At 31.8% G+C, this 22,041-nt stretch overlaps 2 protein-coding genes across 2 annotated transcripts; one reads left to right on the top strand and one right to left on the bottom strand.

Annotated features, from left to right (window-relative positions):
- The first annotated feature begins 9,496 nt into the window (after window positions 1-9,496).
- Window positions 9,497-11,377, top strand: LOC139522525 (uncharacterized). The gene is made up of 3 exons (XM_071316006.1): window positions 9,497-9,647; window positions 10,641-10,772; window positions 11,179-11,377. Exons 1-3 carry the CDS (start codon window positions 9,584-9,586, stop codon window positions 11,361-11,363), a joined length of 381 nt encoding a protein of 126 aa, XP_071172107.1. The 5' UTR covers window positions 9,497-9,583; the 3' UTR covers window positions 11,364-11,377.
- A 3,311-nt stretch (window positions 11,378-14,688) lies between these two features.
- LOC139522526 (uncharacterized) lies at window positions 14,689-21,471 on the bottom strand. The gene is made up of 3 exons (XM_071316007.1): window positions 21,355-21,471; window positions 19,441-19,865; window positions 14,689-15,958 (listed from the first exon to the last, which is right to left on the bottom strand). Exons 1-3 carry the CDS (start codon window positions 21,459-21,461, stop codon window positions 15,849-15,851), a joined length of 642 nt encoding a protein of 213 aa, XP_071172108.1. The 5' UTR covers window positions 21,462-21,471; the 3' UTR covers window positions 14,689-15,848.
- Window positions 21,472-22,041: the final 570 nt, after the last annotated feature.

The raw sequence follows: 22,041 nt of genomic DNA on the forward strand, positions 1-22,041 counted from the left end.
ACGGTGTTCGATTCGCTCGTGTATGTAACAACGTATTTGATTTTAATGAAAGAAATCTCTGTATTACTGAAAAATTATTACAACTGGGTTTTCGATGTCACAAACTAGTCAAAGCATTTACTAATTTTTATCATCGGTACAAGGACATCATTAGTAAATACAAATCAACATGCAGACATCTTATACGTTCAGGTATTTCCTATCCAATCTTTTATGATAATATTCTTTACAAAGGACAAAAATGTCGATATTCACATAAAAACCTGACCAAACCTTTAAACAGACTTATTCAGAAGGGATATAGCTATGATACTGTTATAAGGTCATTAAGGATTGCTTATTTGGTATCAATATTGATTAACTCGTAGGGTCTTTGCATCGGAAATAAACACATTTACTCTGTTAACATGGTACGGGTTATATTCGTCTCATATATTTTATGATGATATAACACCAAACCCCTAACGGGAGGGATTGTGCTTGATTTTCATATGATGAAGACATCTTTTAATCATCTAATTGAGGTCTTGAGCTGGCATGTCAGTAACTGCTAGAAATCATTTGTTAATTTATGTATCATTGTCGTCTTGCTTATTTTCTTTTGTTATCTATTCTAACATTTGACTCGGACTTTTTAAACTGGGGTTAACTGTGCGTATTGCTTCTTTATTCTACAATGGCTAGATGTATAGGGGAGGGTTAATATTTCACAAAACATGTTTAACCCCACCGCATTTTTGCGCTTGCCCCAAGTCAGGAGCCTTTGGCCTTTGTTAGTTATGCATTTTTTTTTAAAGTTTTAGTTCATATATATGTTTTGGAGTTTGGTATGAGGTCCATTTTCACTGAACTAGTACACATTTTCATTAAGGGGACAAAAACACTTAAAAATCTAACTGTGTAAATTAAAATTTAACCCTAGCTAGATGATTCATAGTTATTCTTAAAAATTTTACTGCGATAATTTTGTGGAAATTCATTTAAAACAAATATTAAATTGTCCAACTATTTCATTATAAAAGATTATCACCAATTGTGTAATTAATGGTGCAATGATCCGTAATAAATGTAAATGAATTGCGTCCAAACTGTTGAACTATTAAAAATACACCTTTAAATCCTACTTTGTAAAGAATCACTCTGATTCAAACAAAAATTTCTCTGAAACTGACATTATCAAGATTCTTGAGTTTTTGATTGACAACATATTTGTTACGTTTTGAGGACGTGTTTTTCATTAAACGTTCGGCATTCCCATTTGAACCAATTATGCCCCTCTTCTTGCTGACTTGTTCCTTTATTCTTATGAGGCTGACTTCTTACATAAACTTCTAAGAAAGAAAGAAAAAAAGTTAGCAATAGCCTTTAACTTAACTTTCTGCTATATAGATGATGTTCTCTCACTTAATAATTCAAAATTTGGTGACTATGTTGAACGCATCTTCCCCATCGAACTAGAGATAAAGGATACAACAGATACATGTACAGTTAGGTCTGCTTCATATCTTGTTTCATCTGGAAATTGACAAAGAATGTAGGTTGAAAACAAAACTTAACGACAAAAGAGATGATTTCAGCTTCCCAATTGTGAACATTCCATTTCTATGTAGCAACATTCCAACAGCGCCTGCATACGGAGTATATATCTCCCAATTGATACGGTATTCTCGGGTTTGTATTTCCTATCATGATTTCCTTGATAGAGGGTTGCCGCTCAAAAGGAAGCTATTAAACCAAGAGTTACAAATGGTGAAGTTTAAATCATCTCTTCGTAAATTTTATGGATCGACGCCATCGCGAGTTGGTTGACCGTTAAGGAATATATGTTTGAACATCGGATATGTTCCTTATGTCGTAACTACAATCCCGTTCCCTTTTCTCGAATGTGACCTACCGAATAAGACTATTTACCGGGATGGTAATAACATGAGCAACACGAAGGGTGCCACATATGGAACATGATCTACTTATCCTTCCAGAACAACTGAGATCATCCCAGTTTTCTGTTGGGTTCGTGTTGCTTAGTCTTTAGTTTTCTATGTTGTATTTTGAGCACTATTATTTGTCTTATTGTCTTTTTCTTTTTTGCCATGGCGTTGTCAGTTTATTTTTCATCTATGAGTTTAAATGTCCCTATGGTATCTTTCGCCCCTCTTTTAAAAGGTTGTTTATTGGGGTTGCAGCTGCCTCCATCTCTCTGTTTGCCTCTTTTGCCTCTTACCATTGAAATTAATATGTGTCTGTTATATTTCTTAAGCTATGTATTACAAACCATGTATACAAATCTAGTTGTGTATTTTTTGCAATCTAGGTGTTTACCTTTTGTTCAGATTTTTAGATTATTTACTTTTTCGAGAACAGCATGGCGCAAAAGGTTCAAGATAGCAAGCATTGAATCACATACATTTGTACTTCTGTAAAGATGGCACCCTTGACTATCAGCGATAAAATACAATTTCAATTTAATCATTTGATACTAGAAGAGAGGCATTTGTTGATTTATTTAAGTGGTAATCACATGAGATCATAAGCAGAAGGATCATTGATGAGGGTATACCATTTCAGGTTTCTAAGAAATGGCCTAAATTTTAATTGTTTCAATATAGTATGGAAATAAATTGAATGATGTCGTTATGTTGGAAAATGGAGTTAATATAACTTTTGAAAGTTTAGTGCCATCATGAGATATTTTATGTTGTGTTTGTATCTATGTTCCTGTAACAGGATTATTTATAAGGAATAAACCATTGTGTTTATAATTTTTGATTAAACATATTAAAGTCGGGGAAAATAAATAGTCCTTCTGCAAGATTTATATACATTTATCAAAAGAAATTCATTACCCGACAAATGATTCATTATTTATGTATATATCTCTACTGTTGTATACTATTTTTAAATAAAATTTTCCGTGACACCATATTAGTTTATGTCAAGAAGAACGTTATATTAGTGATAATGGTCCAATATGTACATTTCACATCTGTCAAAGTATATGAAATATAATGATAATGATTTTTATGAACCCATGCAATGGCACAAACACGAGTAATACATACTACGGTAAGCTTGTTTCTTTAAATTGATAAATTTTCAGAAAGATGTTTTTTTCTAAGAAATTTAAAGTGCTTTATAAATGCGGAAGTTCTGTCTTTAAAAAAATGATAGGTGTGTATGTCTCTGCAACTTCATGATGAACCAAATTTTATTTGTGATTGCCATCTTTATAAAAAGAAAGATTGTTCATCGATTCTTTTTTTCTTTAACGATCGAAATTTGAATTTAATTGTGTAATTATTCAGTTTATGTGTGTATAAAATGTTTAAATTAAATACATTATTTTAAAGCTTTTGTTTCTCAAATATGAAATAGAATTGGGACTCGACTTACTATTTTATAACAACGAGTACTCAGAGGTGAACCCGTTGTCATTTTGGGTTCTTTTTTTCATTGCAAGTTTTTGGTTAATATTGTTTCTATTTGTTTGTTATTTCATGGTACGAACCACAATTGCGTGAATTACAAATTTTGACAGGTATGTCATTACTGCAAACAAACTTTGCAATGGTATTACATTTCGAGTAATTTTGTTTTAAATCAATTGTAAAGATATGTTTATATAGAGGTGTCTAGCTATTTTACTGAAACATAAAATAGCACCAAATGTCTGATAATTGTGTATTTTCTTTAAAGGAACATTTTATATTTAAAATTTTGACAGGTATGACATTTCTGCGAACAAACTTTTCAATGGTATAACATTTCGAGTATTTTGTTTTAAATCAAGAATTAAGATATATTTATATAGAGGTGTCTAGCTTTTTTACTGAAACATAAAATAGCACCAAATGTCTGATAGTTGTGTATTTTCTTTAAAGGAACATTTTATGTGATATAAAGCATATAAAAAAAAAGAAGATGCGGTGTAATTGAAAATGAGACAACTCTCCACAAGAGACCAAAATGACACAGAAATTCACAACTATAGGTCACCGTACGGCCTTAAACAATGAGCATAGTCAGCTATAAAAGGCCCCGAAAAGACAATGTTAAACAATTCAAACGAGAAAACTAACGGCCTTATTTAGTCTGGATTAACAGTTTGTATAAATGTGCTCGACAGGAACAGTCTATACGTGTATATGTCAGTGGTTCCTGCTAGTTGTTACCCAGTGATATGCCTGAAATCCCCCCTGTTAGAAATTTTAAAATGTTCAATTTTTAAGAAAATTTGATTATGTCTCTGCACAAAAGACTTAAGTGGGTACTTTGTAAATTTTGCGGACATTTGGAATGTCTGCCGTGCAATCGTGGAAAATGTTTCGCGCAAATTTAACGCGCCAATTTGATGAAGCATCCTTGTGAATTGATGCATGTCTTGTCAGTAATCATTGATTACGCTACAACCAAGGGATTGGTTTTATGTATTTTGAACCATAGACTGTGTCGGATTGCGTGTTGCTGGAGTGTTATGTATACTGTAACGTTTCCTTATGTCATGTTTTTCGTATTTTCCCATATGTTTTCAGTTTATTTGTTTTCGACTTATGCATTTGAACGTCCCTTTTGTTATCTTTTGCCGCTCTTTTAAACTGATGTTCTCCTCAAACGACGCCTTCAAGTTATCATAATAGGAAATCTACAATATAATTTTAGTGACAATTGTTATCGGGAGTAATATGAACAGTGACATTTAAGTGACATTTATCTTAATTCAAAATCGACATCCACATTTTAGTGACAATTATCATAGTTTAACATCTATTATAACACTTTAGTTACAATTATCAGAACTTGAAATCTACATTACAGCGACAATACTCAACAATAATTTTTTTATTTATTTAAAATTCCTAAAATTTATATATAATAAAGCAAGTTTAAAAAAAGTTAATACATGTATACTAATTAGTATTTAAAAAAATAGAATTCCTACCGTACAAGTAAGAAAACACCATTTATATAGTAAAAAAACAACAGCAGAAGTAATATACAAAACACTACTTAGACAAATATTATTCTCAAATATATATATGTTTCTTGAAATTTAACTGATGCTGTGATAGAAGATAAAGTAATTATACATTAAAATAAAATGATATTGTTTTAAAAATGCTCCGAATATAATTGTATTACGGTTCAAGAATTGACATTTGTAAAGGGAACGCAGTACATGTATTATATTCTTTCATTATCGACAATACTTACTTTTCTTTAAATAAAGTCAAATAGTATCATATAAAAGAGGGACGAAAGATACCAAAGGGACAATCATAACAATCTTCGAACGGCGCTTGTTAATGGTATCCATATTCTGCATGGTATCAAAATTTAAAACCTTTTCGAATAATTTGAAGAAAAAAAAATATGTCAATGAGTTTCAAAATTATATTGTAAATAAAAAACACTTACTATACATACTACAGTTATTGATAAATAAAAAGAAAAAAAAACCACAATATCCTTACATCCAATCCTCAAAATGGACTAAAATATCAACTTTATCATAAAACACCAAAAAGTTCACAATTTTGATCGTAAATTGGTCTATTTCAAAAGCCTTAATGCTCAATAAATCAGTTCTTTTCATAAAAGTACATACTATTCTCGAAATTAGGCCCATTTTGGACATTTTGTCAAAATATGATGATTGTGTGCAATTTTCAGACCTTAAAGCTTAAGGAAAACCTTGAACGCCACCTACGGTCCAAAATGTTTTGAAACCAAAAGATTTCATCTTTGATGTTGAGTTCCTCAATATAAAAACTTTTTGGGTCGTGGATGGCGGCCACGATTAATTATGCCAAAAACAATTAAAGTTTTGGAGAAAGTTTACCGAAATTGACCTGATATAAAAATAATGTATATTTAACGGTCAAAGCTTCCAAAATTATAAAGAAAGGTGACAAAAAAGAATATTTTAGTCTGAATAGTATTTTCACAAGTATTTCTATATGAAATTTGTAATGTTTTGGCCCGATTTAAAAAAAAACAACATTAAACATTAAGGGCCAATTTTAACCTTTCGTGAATCTTCTCATTTACTGTTGGATTGTTTTATGTGATATCCATTTAACATGGCTCGGTACTTAAACATCCCGTCAATGTGTTTGTATTATCTTTCATTTTATGCTGGTGTGTTTTGTATATGCGACTTTTTGTGTTTCTTTGGTTCTTATAAGGTGAATCTGTACTTTAAAAGATTCCGTCAGTATGACATTGTACTATTATATGTCGTTATGGTATATTTCTATTATGAATTAAACAATACGTTGAACCACAAACGTCAAAATTATTCAATCGCGTAGTGAAATGAACTATTTGTGGATTCTTATAAATTCTATATAACTTTTGAACTATTTTAAATCTCGGTCTATTTCTGAAATTAATTCTTACATACTCTTGATTTTTTAACCCTGTCTGCTAACATTGCCCATGTCAATTTTTAAAATTGTTTGTATAAACATTGAACGACAAAAATATGTGACGTATATAATTTCTGACGTCAGACACGCGAATCAATTAATGTGTTTGTAGATAGATGCTTTTGTTCCTTTTAAAATTGTTACACGATGATGACTGCTGTACCCATATTTTGACTATATCATTTATTATGTCTGTTTAGTTCACTCATCATTGTAAACATAACGGAATTTGATGAGACTGTCAACAAAGTGAGAGGTTAAGCGCTATAAAACCAGGTTTAATCCACCATTTCCTACATTTGAAAATGCCTGTACCAAGTCAGGAATATGACAGTTCTTGTCCATTCGTTTTTGATGTATTTGTCATTTGATTTTGCCATGTGATTATGGACTTTCCGATTGGATTTTCCTCTGAGTTCAGTATTTTAGTGATTTTACTTTTTACTTGTGTACACGAAAGGCCAACCTAAAGTCGGGAAAAGGTTTTACTATTTTTCCCTATATAATATGAGCCGCACTGAAAAACATTTATGTTGTAATGGAGCGCTAACTGGCTACCGTACACATAGCATGGGTATCCCTCAGTCTGAACTCTAGTTCTAATTGAAGACCCGACTGTATTTCTTTATTTTATTTTAATCCAATATCATTCACATTTATAGCTTATATTCTTTGTGGCGATAGTATCTTCTGGATATGGTTTTCCTGAAAATAGTCAGAAGAAATGTAAGTTTTTGTATAATACTGTTGCACGATAGCTCCGTACTTTTAAAAAAGAGGGAGTTGAAGAAAACTCCCAGACTATATCATGAAATTGTTATGTAAACTGTCAAAAATTATAAATTACGAAAAGCGTTTTCAATATATATTGCCATAAAATCATACTGATAAGATATTTATAATATTTATTTATTATATCGTATTCATGCTGAGTTTTTACCATGATACATTTGCTGACTCCCGTACGCATTACAAATATATATTTAAGAATCCTCATACACCAAAACATTAAAAGCATCAAGAACAAATAAACAGATTAATATAATGAGTCGATGTTCAGATTACTGTATAGGTTGAAGTATGAAATCAAAAGGTCAGGCCTTGAAGGCATAAAACTTTGCTCAGTGCTCGGAGCACAAAAAACGTGCTCAAAACATGAAATCCAGCAATTTGATTGGTTGATTTTCGAGTCTGAGTACAAAAATCATGCTCGAAAGTTTTATGACCGTGAGGCCAGACAAACTCGGTTATTGGGACATGGAAAGGAACTTCATTTCTGTATTTGTATTTGTAAGACCATGTATCTTTAAAAATAACGCTTCGTCTGTCATGCAAAGTAATTTACTATTTTACATGAGGTATGACGAGAGCCATGATTAGTTGTCTCCTGAAATTGGAAAAAATAGTAAAACTATCAAGCATAATCTGGACACCTTATATTTACAAATTGCTTTCGGACAAAATAGATATGAGCATCAGAATTATCCGTAAAAGCTGTTATTGATATCTATGTGTTTTGCACGTAGTTCAAGCACTTTATGCCCTAATGCAATTACAGAATTATGACATATAAGTGCTGATGCCGAACAGACTAATGTCAGATCATGATTATTTGAAGCATGTTATTTGGTAGATTTTTCGAATACAAGGGGACAGAACAATTACCGGCTTCTCCTACCTTTTCCTTTATCTGTTTATTCATGATTAAAATTTTCTTCATTCTGTCCATTTTTTATTTCTGTAATCAGATTTGAATATACAATTCTTATACTTTCCACAGTTGATTTTAATACTCTTCGACCCCATTATTCTCTATCCTTTGTTGTTTTTTTTTTAGGGGCGGCCATTTTTCGCTATTCATTGAATGTTTTGGCAATAATTTTCTAAACCCATCTAACCTATTTATTGATTTGTTATCTTTTCAGTGATACTGGGAAGACAGTATGGACACAAATGTTATCAACATTATGGAGTTTTAGAAAACAAGTCCTTTGCCATTACATCAGATGATTACCCCTTACATCCACCATGTTCTATAGTATTGACCGGATACAAAGAGGAAAACAACTCACAAAAATATTCACATTTGTGCTATGAGGTCATGGATCTATTCGTACCATGTGATACAGAGGGCAATAATACAATTACGTTCGAAAAGCAGAAACTATTGGTGAACAACAATGAAACATTGTTTGAATCCGCGGTAAGTATTTAGGTAGGGAGACTGTATTGTATCACTTGATTTAGGGAAATGTAGATGAATAACATGAATAACAGTTTTTTGTATAATCATGATATTTGTTCTTTTTCTAAATTGTGATCGGATATGCGGAGGGTTTTAAGATATTAGGCTAAACAATGAACCTGTCCACTTAAATAGGACTTATCTTGAACTTACAATGTTTTAAGAATTCAAAAAAACAAAAGTTATAAACAGTGCACACATTTTAGAATGGTGCACATGCTTCATATAAACGGTGCTTCTGTAACCATTTTCACGTCAATTAATTACAAAAAGAAGCACCAAAGCTTTGTTTGATCTTACCAGAATTTTTGCCGTCTCTATGAATAAAAATTAATGCTTTTTAAGATTGTTCTTGTACATGTATGTTTCTGGTTTTTTTTTATATAGATTAGACCGTTGGTTTTTCCGTTTGAATGGTTTTACACTAGTAATTTTGGAGCCCTTTATAGCTTGTTGTTCGGTGTGAGCCAAGGCTCCGTGTTGAAGGCCGTACATTGACCTATAATGGTTTACTTTTTTAAATTGTTATTTGGATGGAGAGTTGTCTCATTGGCACTCACACCACATCTTCCTATATCTATGTACCATATGTTATATCCCTGGTTGAGACAAGATAAGTTTGGATGTATAAAAAAGCTGTAACTGTTGATTTTTCATATCTACATTGTATAATTGTATCTTGTTGTCTTGCACACACAACAAAGTTAATTACAGATTTTTGATTTTTACAATCAACCTGTTAAGATTAAGACATACAATTATTTTCTTTTTCAATACCTACTTAATTCGTTAATGTAGATTTGATCTCTCTCTATTACAGATACTAGAGGAAGTACCTTTTGATTGTAATTGGTCGAAAGCCAGACTTCCATTGATTCTGTGTTCAAACTTTCCTTTCAGGCTAAATATAACCATGCACATCTTTAATAACACGTTTAAAGAGAGCCCGAACGTCAGGGTACGCACAATACAAGCAGGTTTGTCTAAATTGTTTTTTTTTTTATCATGAGACAAGTGACTTTGAGATGACAAACAGCAATAACATCGCTGTTGTTTAGGCTTATCTTTTTGAGCCAGGAATAAATACGACCTGTCAATTCTTTTTGAATAATCACGAAAAATTATTATTGAAGACTGCTTCATCTTAAGTTTGTCAAACGAAGACGGGTATCCTGTTTTAGAGTTAATTTGTTTAAGATGGATACATTTTATAATGAGACGGTAGTGCTGAAGTTTCTCAATCGTGTAGAATTAAAACATTTATTTAGTATAGTGTATTTGCAAACGGTTAACGTATTTATAACGGGAACATAAGAGTTACTCGATGTATAAGAAAATGATTGGAGACAATAAATATTACCAAGAATTATCGTAAATGCAGTTAACTGCCTCACATTTAGAAGGTTCTGAATAGATTATGTGTGAGATTAAATTGTTATATTTTAAGAAATTGAAGGATTAGTTTTTGTAATGATTTTTTTTTATATCAGTGATCTATCTTTATATATATAGCTATTTACCAATCAATGTTTACCAATTTTTATGCCCCACCTACGATAGTAGAGGGGCATTATGTTTTCTGGTCTGTGCGTCCGTTCGTTCGTCCGTCCGTCTGTCCCGCTTCAGGTTAAAGTTTTTGGTCAAGGTAGTTTTTGATGAAGTTGAAGTCCAATCGACTTCAAACTTAGTATACATGTTCCTTATGATATGATCTTTTTAATTTTAATGCCAAATTAGAGGGTTTACCCCAATTTCACGGTCCACTGAACATAGAAAATGATAGTGCGAGTGGGGCATTCGTGTACTGGGGACACATTCTTGTTGATTATTTTTTCTTGACGTGTATTTATATTTATCTTTTGTGCATTTTGCATCATCTTGAATGGTACCTGTACCAATTACTCTCATGTTTAAGATTCTTGCTTTATTCTATTATAATTATCGTTGCTAACTTGACTATTTTTTTTAAGGACACAGGGAACTTAATCAGAGGCGGCCGACTAACTTCAGAATCCACGAGATGATTAATTGCGGTCCAGATAATCATTGTATGATATTTTTAACAGAAAATAAGTCAGAAGAAGATTCTGATAGTACTTTAGGTAATTCTTATTACCTATGTCGCTATAGTCACGTGATTATTTCCGCTCGAAGTCAATGTTATTCTTCCAAAAGAATGACCAACGACTACATATAAAGATATGAAAATAATAAAAATGTGAAATGATTGCCAATGAAACAAATATCCAACAGAGTTGAAATAAAGTGCTAGCAAGCAATTATGGGCCACCGTACGGCCCCCAATGAGACTTTGAAAAACCTATACCGTGTTGTTTCCTATATGAACTAATGCCAAATTCACAAAGTAATTTAAACTAGAAAAAACTTACAGCCAAATTTATGATAAAAAAAAAACGATTTAGAAAAACAATTATTAGATTGCTAAGAAAGAAACGAGAAATCTACGAATAACAAAGAAGTTAATTTGAATTATTTTATTTATTTTAGATATCAACAATCTGATCACAATAATTTTTGGTGCAATATCGAGCTTAATGATACCTGTGCTTCTGTTACTGGCTAGAAATCGTATCTTGGATAGACGGAATACCACAACAGATGACAGAAAACCAGGTGATGGCGCAGAGGACAAAAAATCAAATGACGATGAAGATATCGTTCCATCTTTATAAGTAACGCATTTTGTGTAGAGCATTGCAAGAATGCAGTTTTTGGTTGAATGTGAAATTTAATAAATGTGAAATAAATGTTTTTTAATTGAAAAAAAAACAATACGAATATATATTTTTAACTTTCCGGATCTCCTTAATTTTAATAGATCAATGTTTTGATGCTACGAAATATCAACGGTGTTGATGTTTTTCCCTTATCTTGTCCACTGCATTTCCTAAGTCAAATGGTTGTTTTATAACTATTTGCAATTATCAAACATAATGTTCCTCAAACTATTGCATTCGAAGTACAAAACATTATTGATTTACAAAAAGATGAAATAAACAAGAATGTGTCCCCAGTACACGAATGCCCCACTCGCACTATCATTTTCTATGTTCAGTGGACCGTGAAATTGGGGTAAATCCTCTAATTTGGCATTAGAATTAAAAAGATCATACCATAGGGAACATGTATACTAAGTTTGAAGTCGATGGACTTCAACTTCATCAAAAACTACCTTGACCAAAAACTTTAACCTGAAGCGGGACAGACGGACGAACGAACGGACGCACAGACCAGAAAACATAATGCCCCTCTACTATCGTAGGTGGGGTATAATGATAATCGAATCTACAGTTGCAGAGTATTTACTATATGTTCTTTGTGTCGTTATTGCTTTTTCTGCTATTCGTGCCCGTGAAGTTTGGGTGAATTCAATTACGTCGTTTTCAAGAGGAAATGAATTTATATAGTGATACAATGAATCAGAAACGGTCAAAATCCACCTGTTGGAAAGGAAAACTAAACAAATCGAAAATTTTAAAAAAAGAATGCGCACAACTTTATTTCCTGTAGTAGAATCTGTGCAAGTTTGGTTGAAATTTTTCAAAACGTTTTTCAGGCGTTGTAGATATTATGTGAAAGTGTGACACGGACGGCCAATGGACGAACGAGACGAGTGATATTTATGCATTCGCTGTCAGTCGATAAAGAACTATAGAACAGATAAAAATAATCATTTTATTTTCGTTTAAAATGTCTTAAAATAACAATGCTTTTTCGCGACCGAGTTTTTAGTTAAACAAATGAACCACTCCTTAATATGAGGGATAATAGCACTAATTTGTTAACATTATACAGGGAAAATAAAATCAGTATTTGTGACAAAGAGACCTTTTTATATTCAGAGGACATTTTAGCGCATTGATTAAAACCGAAAGCTCCAGGGAGTCTTAATCTCTCAATTTACAATTTTGCATTCACTGAAATTGGAATCATAACATAACATAACATAACATTTTGTATGATTCTATTGGCATTCTACTACATGTGTTTGTAAATATATTAATCTTGTGAATTCAAATGTGGTTCCATTTGACGCAAAAATAAAATTATTTCGAATAAAACCTTAAATATTGTCACACAATTAGAAAATTTAAACCTTCATTTGATATCTCCAAAATATACAATAAAAAATCAATTTACAGAATTTAACCTCAGGCGCAAATAAGAGCCCAAGCCTAGCCAGTTTTGATATCAATTGACTTGTGGCTTCTGAAAACTATTGCAAAGAAAAACAGATAGGTAAAAAAATGACAAAATTAAAAGTTACACAATTAGATACCAACATATTGTAAAGGAACGCGCGTTTAGCTTGGTATTTTGCTTAATATAGCAGGTCTGAATGAATTATACTTCTATGCATGTTGATTTAGAAAAATTACAAATCGCAGCCTTTACTATAACTATGTTGTCTGAATATCATAGTTTATGTTTTGAAATGTAAATGATTTCAATCTCTTAAGTGTAGAGTGCTGGTCCCAAGCCTTGATAAAGGAGGAGAAAAGAAATTTTAGTTTTAATTTGCGTGATAGTATTCTTTATTTTTGACACTTTTGATACTATGCATTTTCTAGCGACGCAAACGTAGCATTGGCAAAAGAACACATTTCTGGCGCAAATGGATTTCGCGATTTTTTGTTTAATGAAGATATTTCTTGTAGCAAAATATAATAAGACAGTGTTCAGGCTATTTTATGTTAACATTCCTTAGTAAACAGAAATAATATTTCCAAAACGAGAGTTTCTGTATGTCTATGTTCCAGACCATATGAGTATTTGGACCGTACGCGTACGGTCCAAATACTCATATGGTCTTGATCACCTAAATTGACACCAGATAGTGGCACGATAAAGGAAATGTTTAATTTCAAGTCTGATCCTAAAACATCGGGTGACGGAATCTCAAACTAGCGAATGAAGCGTGTGACCGTCGGTTGAGTTTTTCAGGAGACGGTAGCATCTTCGTGACCGGTGTTAAAATCTTTGGCGTAACAAAATATATTTATAAGCCATGCACTAATCAAGTTCCCAATCATGTACGCAATCGATTCATTGATGCAGATCAATTTTCTTAAGTTTTGCAAGTGTGTTTGGGCTGTATTATACATTTTTTAAGTCGAATGATTGTGTTGACCCTCGATAACAACATGGATCCCTTATGAGTGGATCTACTCAAGTTTGTTTGACTGACATTTCCGTAGGCTTGGCTACATTTAAATGTATGTATATATATTACAAAAATTGTTTCATCTTCTTTCGTTTCGTGTGCAACAATACGATTAAGTACAATAAAAAGTAAAATCACAAAAATACTGAACTGAAAATTCAAAAAGGAAAGTCCTAAATCAAATGGCAAAATCAAAAGCTCAAACTTATCAAACGAATGGATAACAACTGTCATATTCCTCATGTTCCTGACTTGGTACAGGCATTTTCTTATGTAGAAAATGGTGGATTAAACCTGGTTTTATAGGTAGCTAAACCTCTAACTTGTAAATAGTCACATACAATTCCATTATATTGACAAAACTATGTGCAGAAAAAAAAAACATAATAGGGTAAAAATGTCAAAAATAGGGGAACAGCAGTCAACATTCTGTTATTATCTTAGGCAGCAACCATTTGATTTTCTGGGGGGGGGGGGGGGCTATGTTTTTTTTTGGAAAAAAAAATTTGTTTCCAGGTTTTGGTGAAAAAAATAATTTGTTTTGGACCCTGAGAAAAATAAATTGTTTGTTTCACCCTCAGCTCCCACTATATGTAATGCTAAAATTGAAAGAAAAAAAGTTTTGCAAGTGTGTTTGGGCTGTATTATACATTTTTTAAGTCGAATGATTGTGTTGACCCTCGATAACAACATGGATCCCTTATGAGTGGAAATAATTTGTTTTGGACCCTGAGAAAAATAAATTGTTTGTTTCACCCTCAGCTCCCACTATATGTTATGCTAAAATTGAAAGAAAAAAATTGTTTTCGGTTTGTCGCTAAAAAAAACCGATGTATAAGTACAGGGCCACGTCAATTGGATACCACAAAAAACAGACTAAACATCAAAAGTACTAATAATTTCAAAATTAAACACAGACTATACAGTAAAACCAGCTTTCACGTTTATAAATAACCCACCATCAAAGCTGCCGTAAACGGTTTTTTTTCGCGGGGTGTAAATTTTCGCTTATTTTAACGGATAGAACAAAAACGCCAAAATAAATTCCGCCATTTTAAACGTGTACATGATAAGGTATTGATAAAAGTTTTGAATCCGCTAAAATAATAACCGTCAAAATATTTCGTATACCCTATTTAATGAAAATCGCGAAATTTTACACCCGCGAAAAAAACCGCTATACGGTATTTCTCAAGAGAAGATATTTGAAGAGTAAGAATATTATTTTATGTCTTAAATGCTGGGTTCTAATTCTGATTTTTTTCAACGTTATATTATCAAATAAAATTGTTTAAGAGGCTGAAAAATTAGCAAGCTACATATGGTAAAAAAGTAAAAATGTGATTCGGTGTTATTTTAAAAAGTTAATTGTTATAATTAGGGTAAAATAGAATCGATTAAAAAAGTAATTGGAAGCGTATTTGATAGTAAATTGACGTGGGGGTAAGAAAATCATATTTTGTATCAAGAGCACACAGACAGTTATACATACAGACACAGTATATACCTCTCTTTACACTTCAAAATGTTTTGTGGTTGTTGTTATTGTTGTTGATATCTATATTATCTCTAACTTCCAAATTGCTATTGGCTTTTCAGACGAAAATAATAAATTACAAATTAAACCATAAACAAGAAACGCTTAAGTATATATGTAATGACAACAGCATACACAACAGATTATATCATAACAGGAATACAATATAAAAAGACATGACAAGTAGCTCGTCTAAAACGGAACTTATATTGTTACACTTGAGAGAATAGCAAATAACAGCTTGCATTACCACTATCCTAGCCGTTTGTATATATAACTATATTGTTATGTTTCCGGGATTGTCCGAGTTTGTGCTGTCTTCACCATGGCTGATTGCTGCATAATGATCAGAAATATCCTGGTGGTCTATGATTAATCCTTTACAACATTTGGCAGTCATGTGAAGAAAAAAATCAACCTTCCATGACTCAATAAGCATAAATTTTTCTGTAATATTTAACCCTGACTACCATGGTTACCATTTCTCCATGGAAAATACTTATAAACAATCAGAAAAATTATCAATGTCTCTAGGATCAAACCCACCAGTAGAAGATAGGCTGTTTCTGTAATACAAAACATGGATTAATAGCAATAGAACCCAATAGAGAGAGAGTTCTACGTTTTGTTGATACAGGATGTACATTTTTTTACATTACGCAGCATAGGTAGAATGACGACATATTATTTCTTTATAATAGAGAAACTTATTGAATACATTTTTAAGGCTTGTTGCAAGGCGACATTTCTACTCCTGTCTAACTTATCTTCAGCACCCAGTGGAAGGCCAAATCCCACTTGTCATTACAGTCAGCCTGCCTTTCAGATCCAACCTATTGTATAAATTATTAATATGTTCTCGTCGTAAATAAGCAGGAACTAATTTGAAACTGTGCTATTGTAGCTATAAATAAAAAACCTGGGTAACATGAACATTTTCTTCATGTGCCTGTCCTCATTTAGGAATCTCTTCAGTGGCTGGACTATTTCAAGTCTTTAATAATAGCTTTAAGCCTCGTAATTTATTAGACGTTAACTCAGGCACTATGGTAAAATGAAGTTTCAGTTAAAATGAAGTTATAAAATTCAATACTTTTGGCACAATCTTCTCTTTTTGACTTAAAAACTTCCAGGTTATTACACGTACGAACTTTTATTCAGCTGAATTTGAGTATTTTTATAATTTTTTATGAAGGTCATACATGTAAATGTATATATGTTGCCCTATAAATGTCTACTAGTTATTTTTGTCTTCTATGATTACTGCCTTGAAATTGACATTTATATATATATAACAAAAATGTGGTATGATTGCCAATGAGACAATTCTCGACAAGAGACAAAATGACACAGAAATTAACAACTATAGGTCACCGTACGGCCTTCAACAATGAGCAAAGCCCATACCGCATAGTCAGCTATAAAAAAGGCCCCGAAATGATAAATGTAAAACAATTCAAACGAGTAAACTAACGGCCTTATTTCTGTACAAAAAATGAACGAAAAACAAATATGTAACACATCAATAAACGACAACCACTGAATTACTGGCTCCTGACTTGGGACAGGCACATACATACAGAATGTGGCGTGTTTAAACATGTAAACGGGATTCCAACCCTCACCTAACTTGGGACAGTTGTGTAACAGTACAACATAAGAACGAACTATATATAAAAATCAGTTGAAAAAGTCTAAACTCATCAGATTGATACAATGAGAAATACGTCTAGCAAAAATTTAGCCTATAAATCTGTTATTTCTTTTATTTCAAATAAGAAGAAAATTGGGTTTCATTATTAATTCACCAAAAATGGTGTTTTTATTTACACTGAGTCAAGTTTCCCAAATCAGCATAAAATTGATAATTCGCTCTAAGACTTATGATAAATATGCATTGTACATTGTCAGTTTACATGTATTGGACATGCTATTACTAAAAGTAAAAAATCTAAATTTTTATGTTGTTCATATTCAAAGGGAATTAAAAATACAAATATGTATATTTTATATTTTACATTTATATGCCAAAAGCATAAATGAAATTAAAATCATGTTCATTACAGGGTGGACAAGACCATTTCTTTGTGCGTTCATGATATCAATTGACTGTGTTAGATAAGGTGAAAGTTCATTTAAAACGCCCAACTTGTCATATCGTTCGTGATATAGACATTTAAACTGTGGGTTCGCCAAAGGTTATAAACGCCTAAATCTTATAATAAGAATCACTAGCAGAGGACTAATAATCCTTGTGTGTTGTTTTAAATGTTGAATATTTCAACTATCTTTTTTTTTTCTCTTGCACCTGCATGTACTTTACTCTTTTATGTTATTTAAATTCCCACTGGAAGGCCTTTGACCGACTAAGTGATCGTAGAATCGATAGCCAATGACAAATAAGTTACAGGTAAATAATTCAGTATTATTACCAACATAACTTATTGCGATTGTCCACGCAGTTATGAAAATGATTAAAAACACTATTTTCTAAATGCACAATTTGTTTTTGTTCAAATTGATGTAAAATACATGTATTAAATTTTTATCTGTAGATAAATAAGCTAGTCATAAACAGAATGTCAACCATTAATCAGAGGAAGAATAACTCAAGGTTAAGGGAAGAATTCTTTTGAATTTCTTCTATGCTGCTTGTTCTGGAAGAAAAACAGTTTCATGCTGTCTTTTCTCATTTCCAGTGTAACTGAAAAAGTTGAATGTTCCACCATGGCTGTAGTTTCTCACTTGGAAGTAAGATGACATTCTATGATCGTAGATCATCTGAGTAGACACTAGTGCAATTGTTCGACTACAAGATGTGTGTGATACTATGCTTGAAACAGTAATTGGTGTTACAATGGCATTGTCATGATATGCTGTATGCATTGCTGGCCAGCATAGAGTTTTTTCAAGAAGTATCATTCAGGACATCAGATATATGCATTTGTTGGCACTCATTTAATCTCGAATAACAGTTGGTTTTATGGCCATTTATTTGCATAATTTGGGCATTTTAACACATTTGGCTTGTAGTCTTTGAATAAGATGTTTGCGGGTACTATGATTTGTTAGCTTCTTTTCAACTGTGATTGTTGTACACGGATTCACCATTTTTGAAGTTATGCTATAAATAGTGTTAATTCCCATTGGTGATTTAAACCATGCATGATAATATAACCTATTGATAACATGATTTATGACAAGGAAAACAGGTGGTGAGTCATCTTTGTTGGTCTTTTACTAAGAAAAATGCTAAATGAATTGACAGAAACGGTTTTTATTTAGATGAGTCCAGGCTTTTCGTTTCATTTGTTTCATGTTGTTAAGATCATTTTATTGTCTAGTTTTTGTTTGACGTTCAGTGACAGAGATATTCCTCACCTTGGGAGTCTACTTAAATACAAATATCTTCAAAGTTAAGATCTCAATACTCTTTGCCACCACGCATCCCAAATAAGAGTTAGAGTTAAATTTAACAAATTAGGCAGAGGAACATGGTTCCTAATAAATCATGTTTATAAAGTTATCAATGTTTGAATCAGTCGAATCATCTGAAGCATTGACTTGATTCCATACCCCAAACTTTTAACTGTTTTTGTTTTGCTTGAAGAACTTTTCTACACATTTCAAATCCAAGACCTTTTATTACACTTAATGTACAATTTATCTGTCGAAGATACCTTTCTTCGCTACACTGTTGTCCATTATTTTGCCATCCATTTATGTCACAGGCAAGAGATAGAAGCAAGGTTTTTTATTCAAATGTTCTCCACCAGCAGTAGCTTCGACCAAGTGGTGAAGCACTACAAAAGGAAACGGATGTCGCTCTTTTGCAAATCACTTATTATATACAGTTGTGCTTTTGCATTGTGTTTGTATCATTGTCTGTGAAAAAAATAAAAAGTAAAAGGCGCGGAGAGTCTCGAGAGTGAAAATAAACGAGTTATTTTTCATGTGAGATTATAAAAAATTATCACAATGGCAAATTATTTAAATCATAATCGTATAATTAATAAATTTAGAAATTCAGTGCAAAACTAGTTCTTACCAGAATATGTTATATATCTGTGATCATGGATTTCTTGCATCCCATTCAAGATCTTCATGTCCCTTTTTAAATGGAGAAAATCATCTCTAGCTTTTTTAATTGAGTCAGTAATAACTTTCGTCAAATGTTCGACCTTTTCTTGTGTTTCAGTGAAATTGGTCTGTAAACGAGTAAAATCTTGCTTTATCTGTGTTATCCTGGTTTTACACTGTAGGAGTTCTTGTCTCATGTTACCAATGTCTTCACGTTTATCAGTAGTCATGTCTACACGTTTATCAGTAGTCATGTCTACATTTTTATCAGTAGTCATTTCTTCACGTTTATCAGTATTGTCATCTTTTATTACATATGTTGTGTATGTATAATCTTTAGTCCACCAATATGACATAAGTACTCCTCCTGATCCAATTAAGGCTACAAATACCCTGAAAAAATAATTTTCCAATAGTAAGTTAATGTAAGTAATGCACTGAAAATAAAAACTGGATAAAGTGGTTAGATATTCAAATTAAGAATATCCATCATCACATTAACTCATTCGTTTACTTGTTTTCCATTTTAAAAACCCAATCATCATCTACAATTTTCGCATCTCAGTTTCAAAAGGCAAAGCACAGTTTGTTTCAACAATGAAGTGTACTTCATGACATGCTGCTTTAGCTAACTATTCGAGCCATTCGAAACAGTGACTGGATTCATTTGAATGGTGAATTCTTAATCAAATTTAAACATTTTAAAATCATAAATTATCAGCAAAATGTAAAATATAAATAAATGGTGGATCAAATAAATGTTATTGCAAGTAATTTTCCAAAACGTTTTCACAATGATGCAGATATTCGATTTTGGAGATTTCAAGATTGAAAGATACACTGATACATTTGAAAAAAATGTACATTTTTTCAAAATATGTTGTTCGTCGCGATATATCCTTTTTGTGCTAATGCGGCGTAAAGCAACCAACAATCAATCAATCAATCAATCAAAATATGTTGTCAAATGATTCATGGTTGCAAATCATGAATTTCAATGACGAAAAAACATTAAACTATTGATTGCTGCATGCTTCAGGTCAAATTGAAACCATGTGTCCCCCATTTGATCTAAAAGCTCCTCTTAGATAATTCCACACATCAAACGTTTGTCAGAGAAAATAACAACGCATGGACATGCCACTTGTATTGTATACTTTTTTTTTAATTTCTTTATGTAACTTTTCAATATCTTACATCTTTGTAATCTATTTTACACACATAAGTAAAAAATAAATGCTGGGGGTTGTAAATTATTTGATCAGTTAGCTTATGTATATAAAGAACACATCTTGTTGTTACAACAAAGTATTGAGCTATCTTTCCTTTTGTAATGAATAATTCTTACATTATAACAGTTTTAAAAATTGAACAAACTTATTTTACCCGAGTACTTTTTTTGCGCTAAGCACTTTCTATCCAACTTCGCGGCGATTTAATTTTTTCGATTTTTTCGATTTTCAAATACTTCATATGACAAGATAAGGAAAATCCAAGTTTTACATATTTGCGCAATTTTTTCTACTCGCGAAAATCGGGAAAAATAAATCGGTCACGAAAATTAGTTGGTTCACAGTATGCTGTATTGATACATATTTAAAGTTCAAGATATATAGTAACCCCATCATATCATTTTGGGTTGTTTTGTTTGGTTTGCCATTTTAAAAACTGTTATATACCTGTTACTACCTTTTATAATATACTGACATACGGATGTAAATGTCAAGCATTATGTTTTGCATATCACCATGTATGAGTATGTAGGCATTTTCAACATATATTCCATATCTATTTCTTGTATCTTTGTGGTTACTTATTCCTTTGATATTCCTTTGATATTGACAATACATGACAATACATGTATAATATGTATACTACTTACATGAATATGCATCCATTCTCCATTGTACCTTTTTTGGGGGGTGTAATTATCTCTTCTTTACATTTCGGTAAAAACTTTTTGTCATCTGTGTCAATCAAACTCCGCATACTGTGTGTGGGAAAGAAATACACAAGAATCTCAGTTAAAATATAAATAAAAAAGAACCTGTATTGAGCCAAATTTTATTCTAACCTTATAACAATCAGTTTAAATAACATTTTATGATAATCAATACGGATCTTTTCGTGTGGTATTTAATATTAGTACATTTTAAAAATTGGTAATCAAATACGTTGTGGGGGATATTAAGTGCCGATGAAATACATCTAATTTATCTTTTTGAATTAATTAAACAAAAAGTTGCTATTGAATGCGGAGTATCCTTATGCTGATACCCAACACACTAATTCCATTGTTATTCTAATAAATATGTCATACTAACTAGACGTAGTGTTTTGTTTCAGTATGTTCTGGATAGACATGCAACAAGCCTATGTTTAATTGGGTATCCCATTATCCTGAATGAAAACATGATGGCTAGTCACAATTTTCATTACATTTTTTACAGCATCGGATCTAAGGCTGATAATACATCTTATAAGAAAATGCAGTAATTATGTAACATGTGTCTCAGGTTATAAATGCATTTCGCAATTTAAGATTTCTGCCTATCTGCAATAGACTTCA

The sequence above is a fragment of the Mytilus edulis genome, chromosome 5 (assembly GCF_963676685.1).
Source record: "Mytilus edulis chromosome 5, xbMytEdul2.2, whole genome shotgun sequence".
NCBI lineage: Eukaryota > Metazoa > Mollusca > Bivalvia > Mytilida > Mytilidae > Mytilus > Mytilus edulis.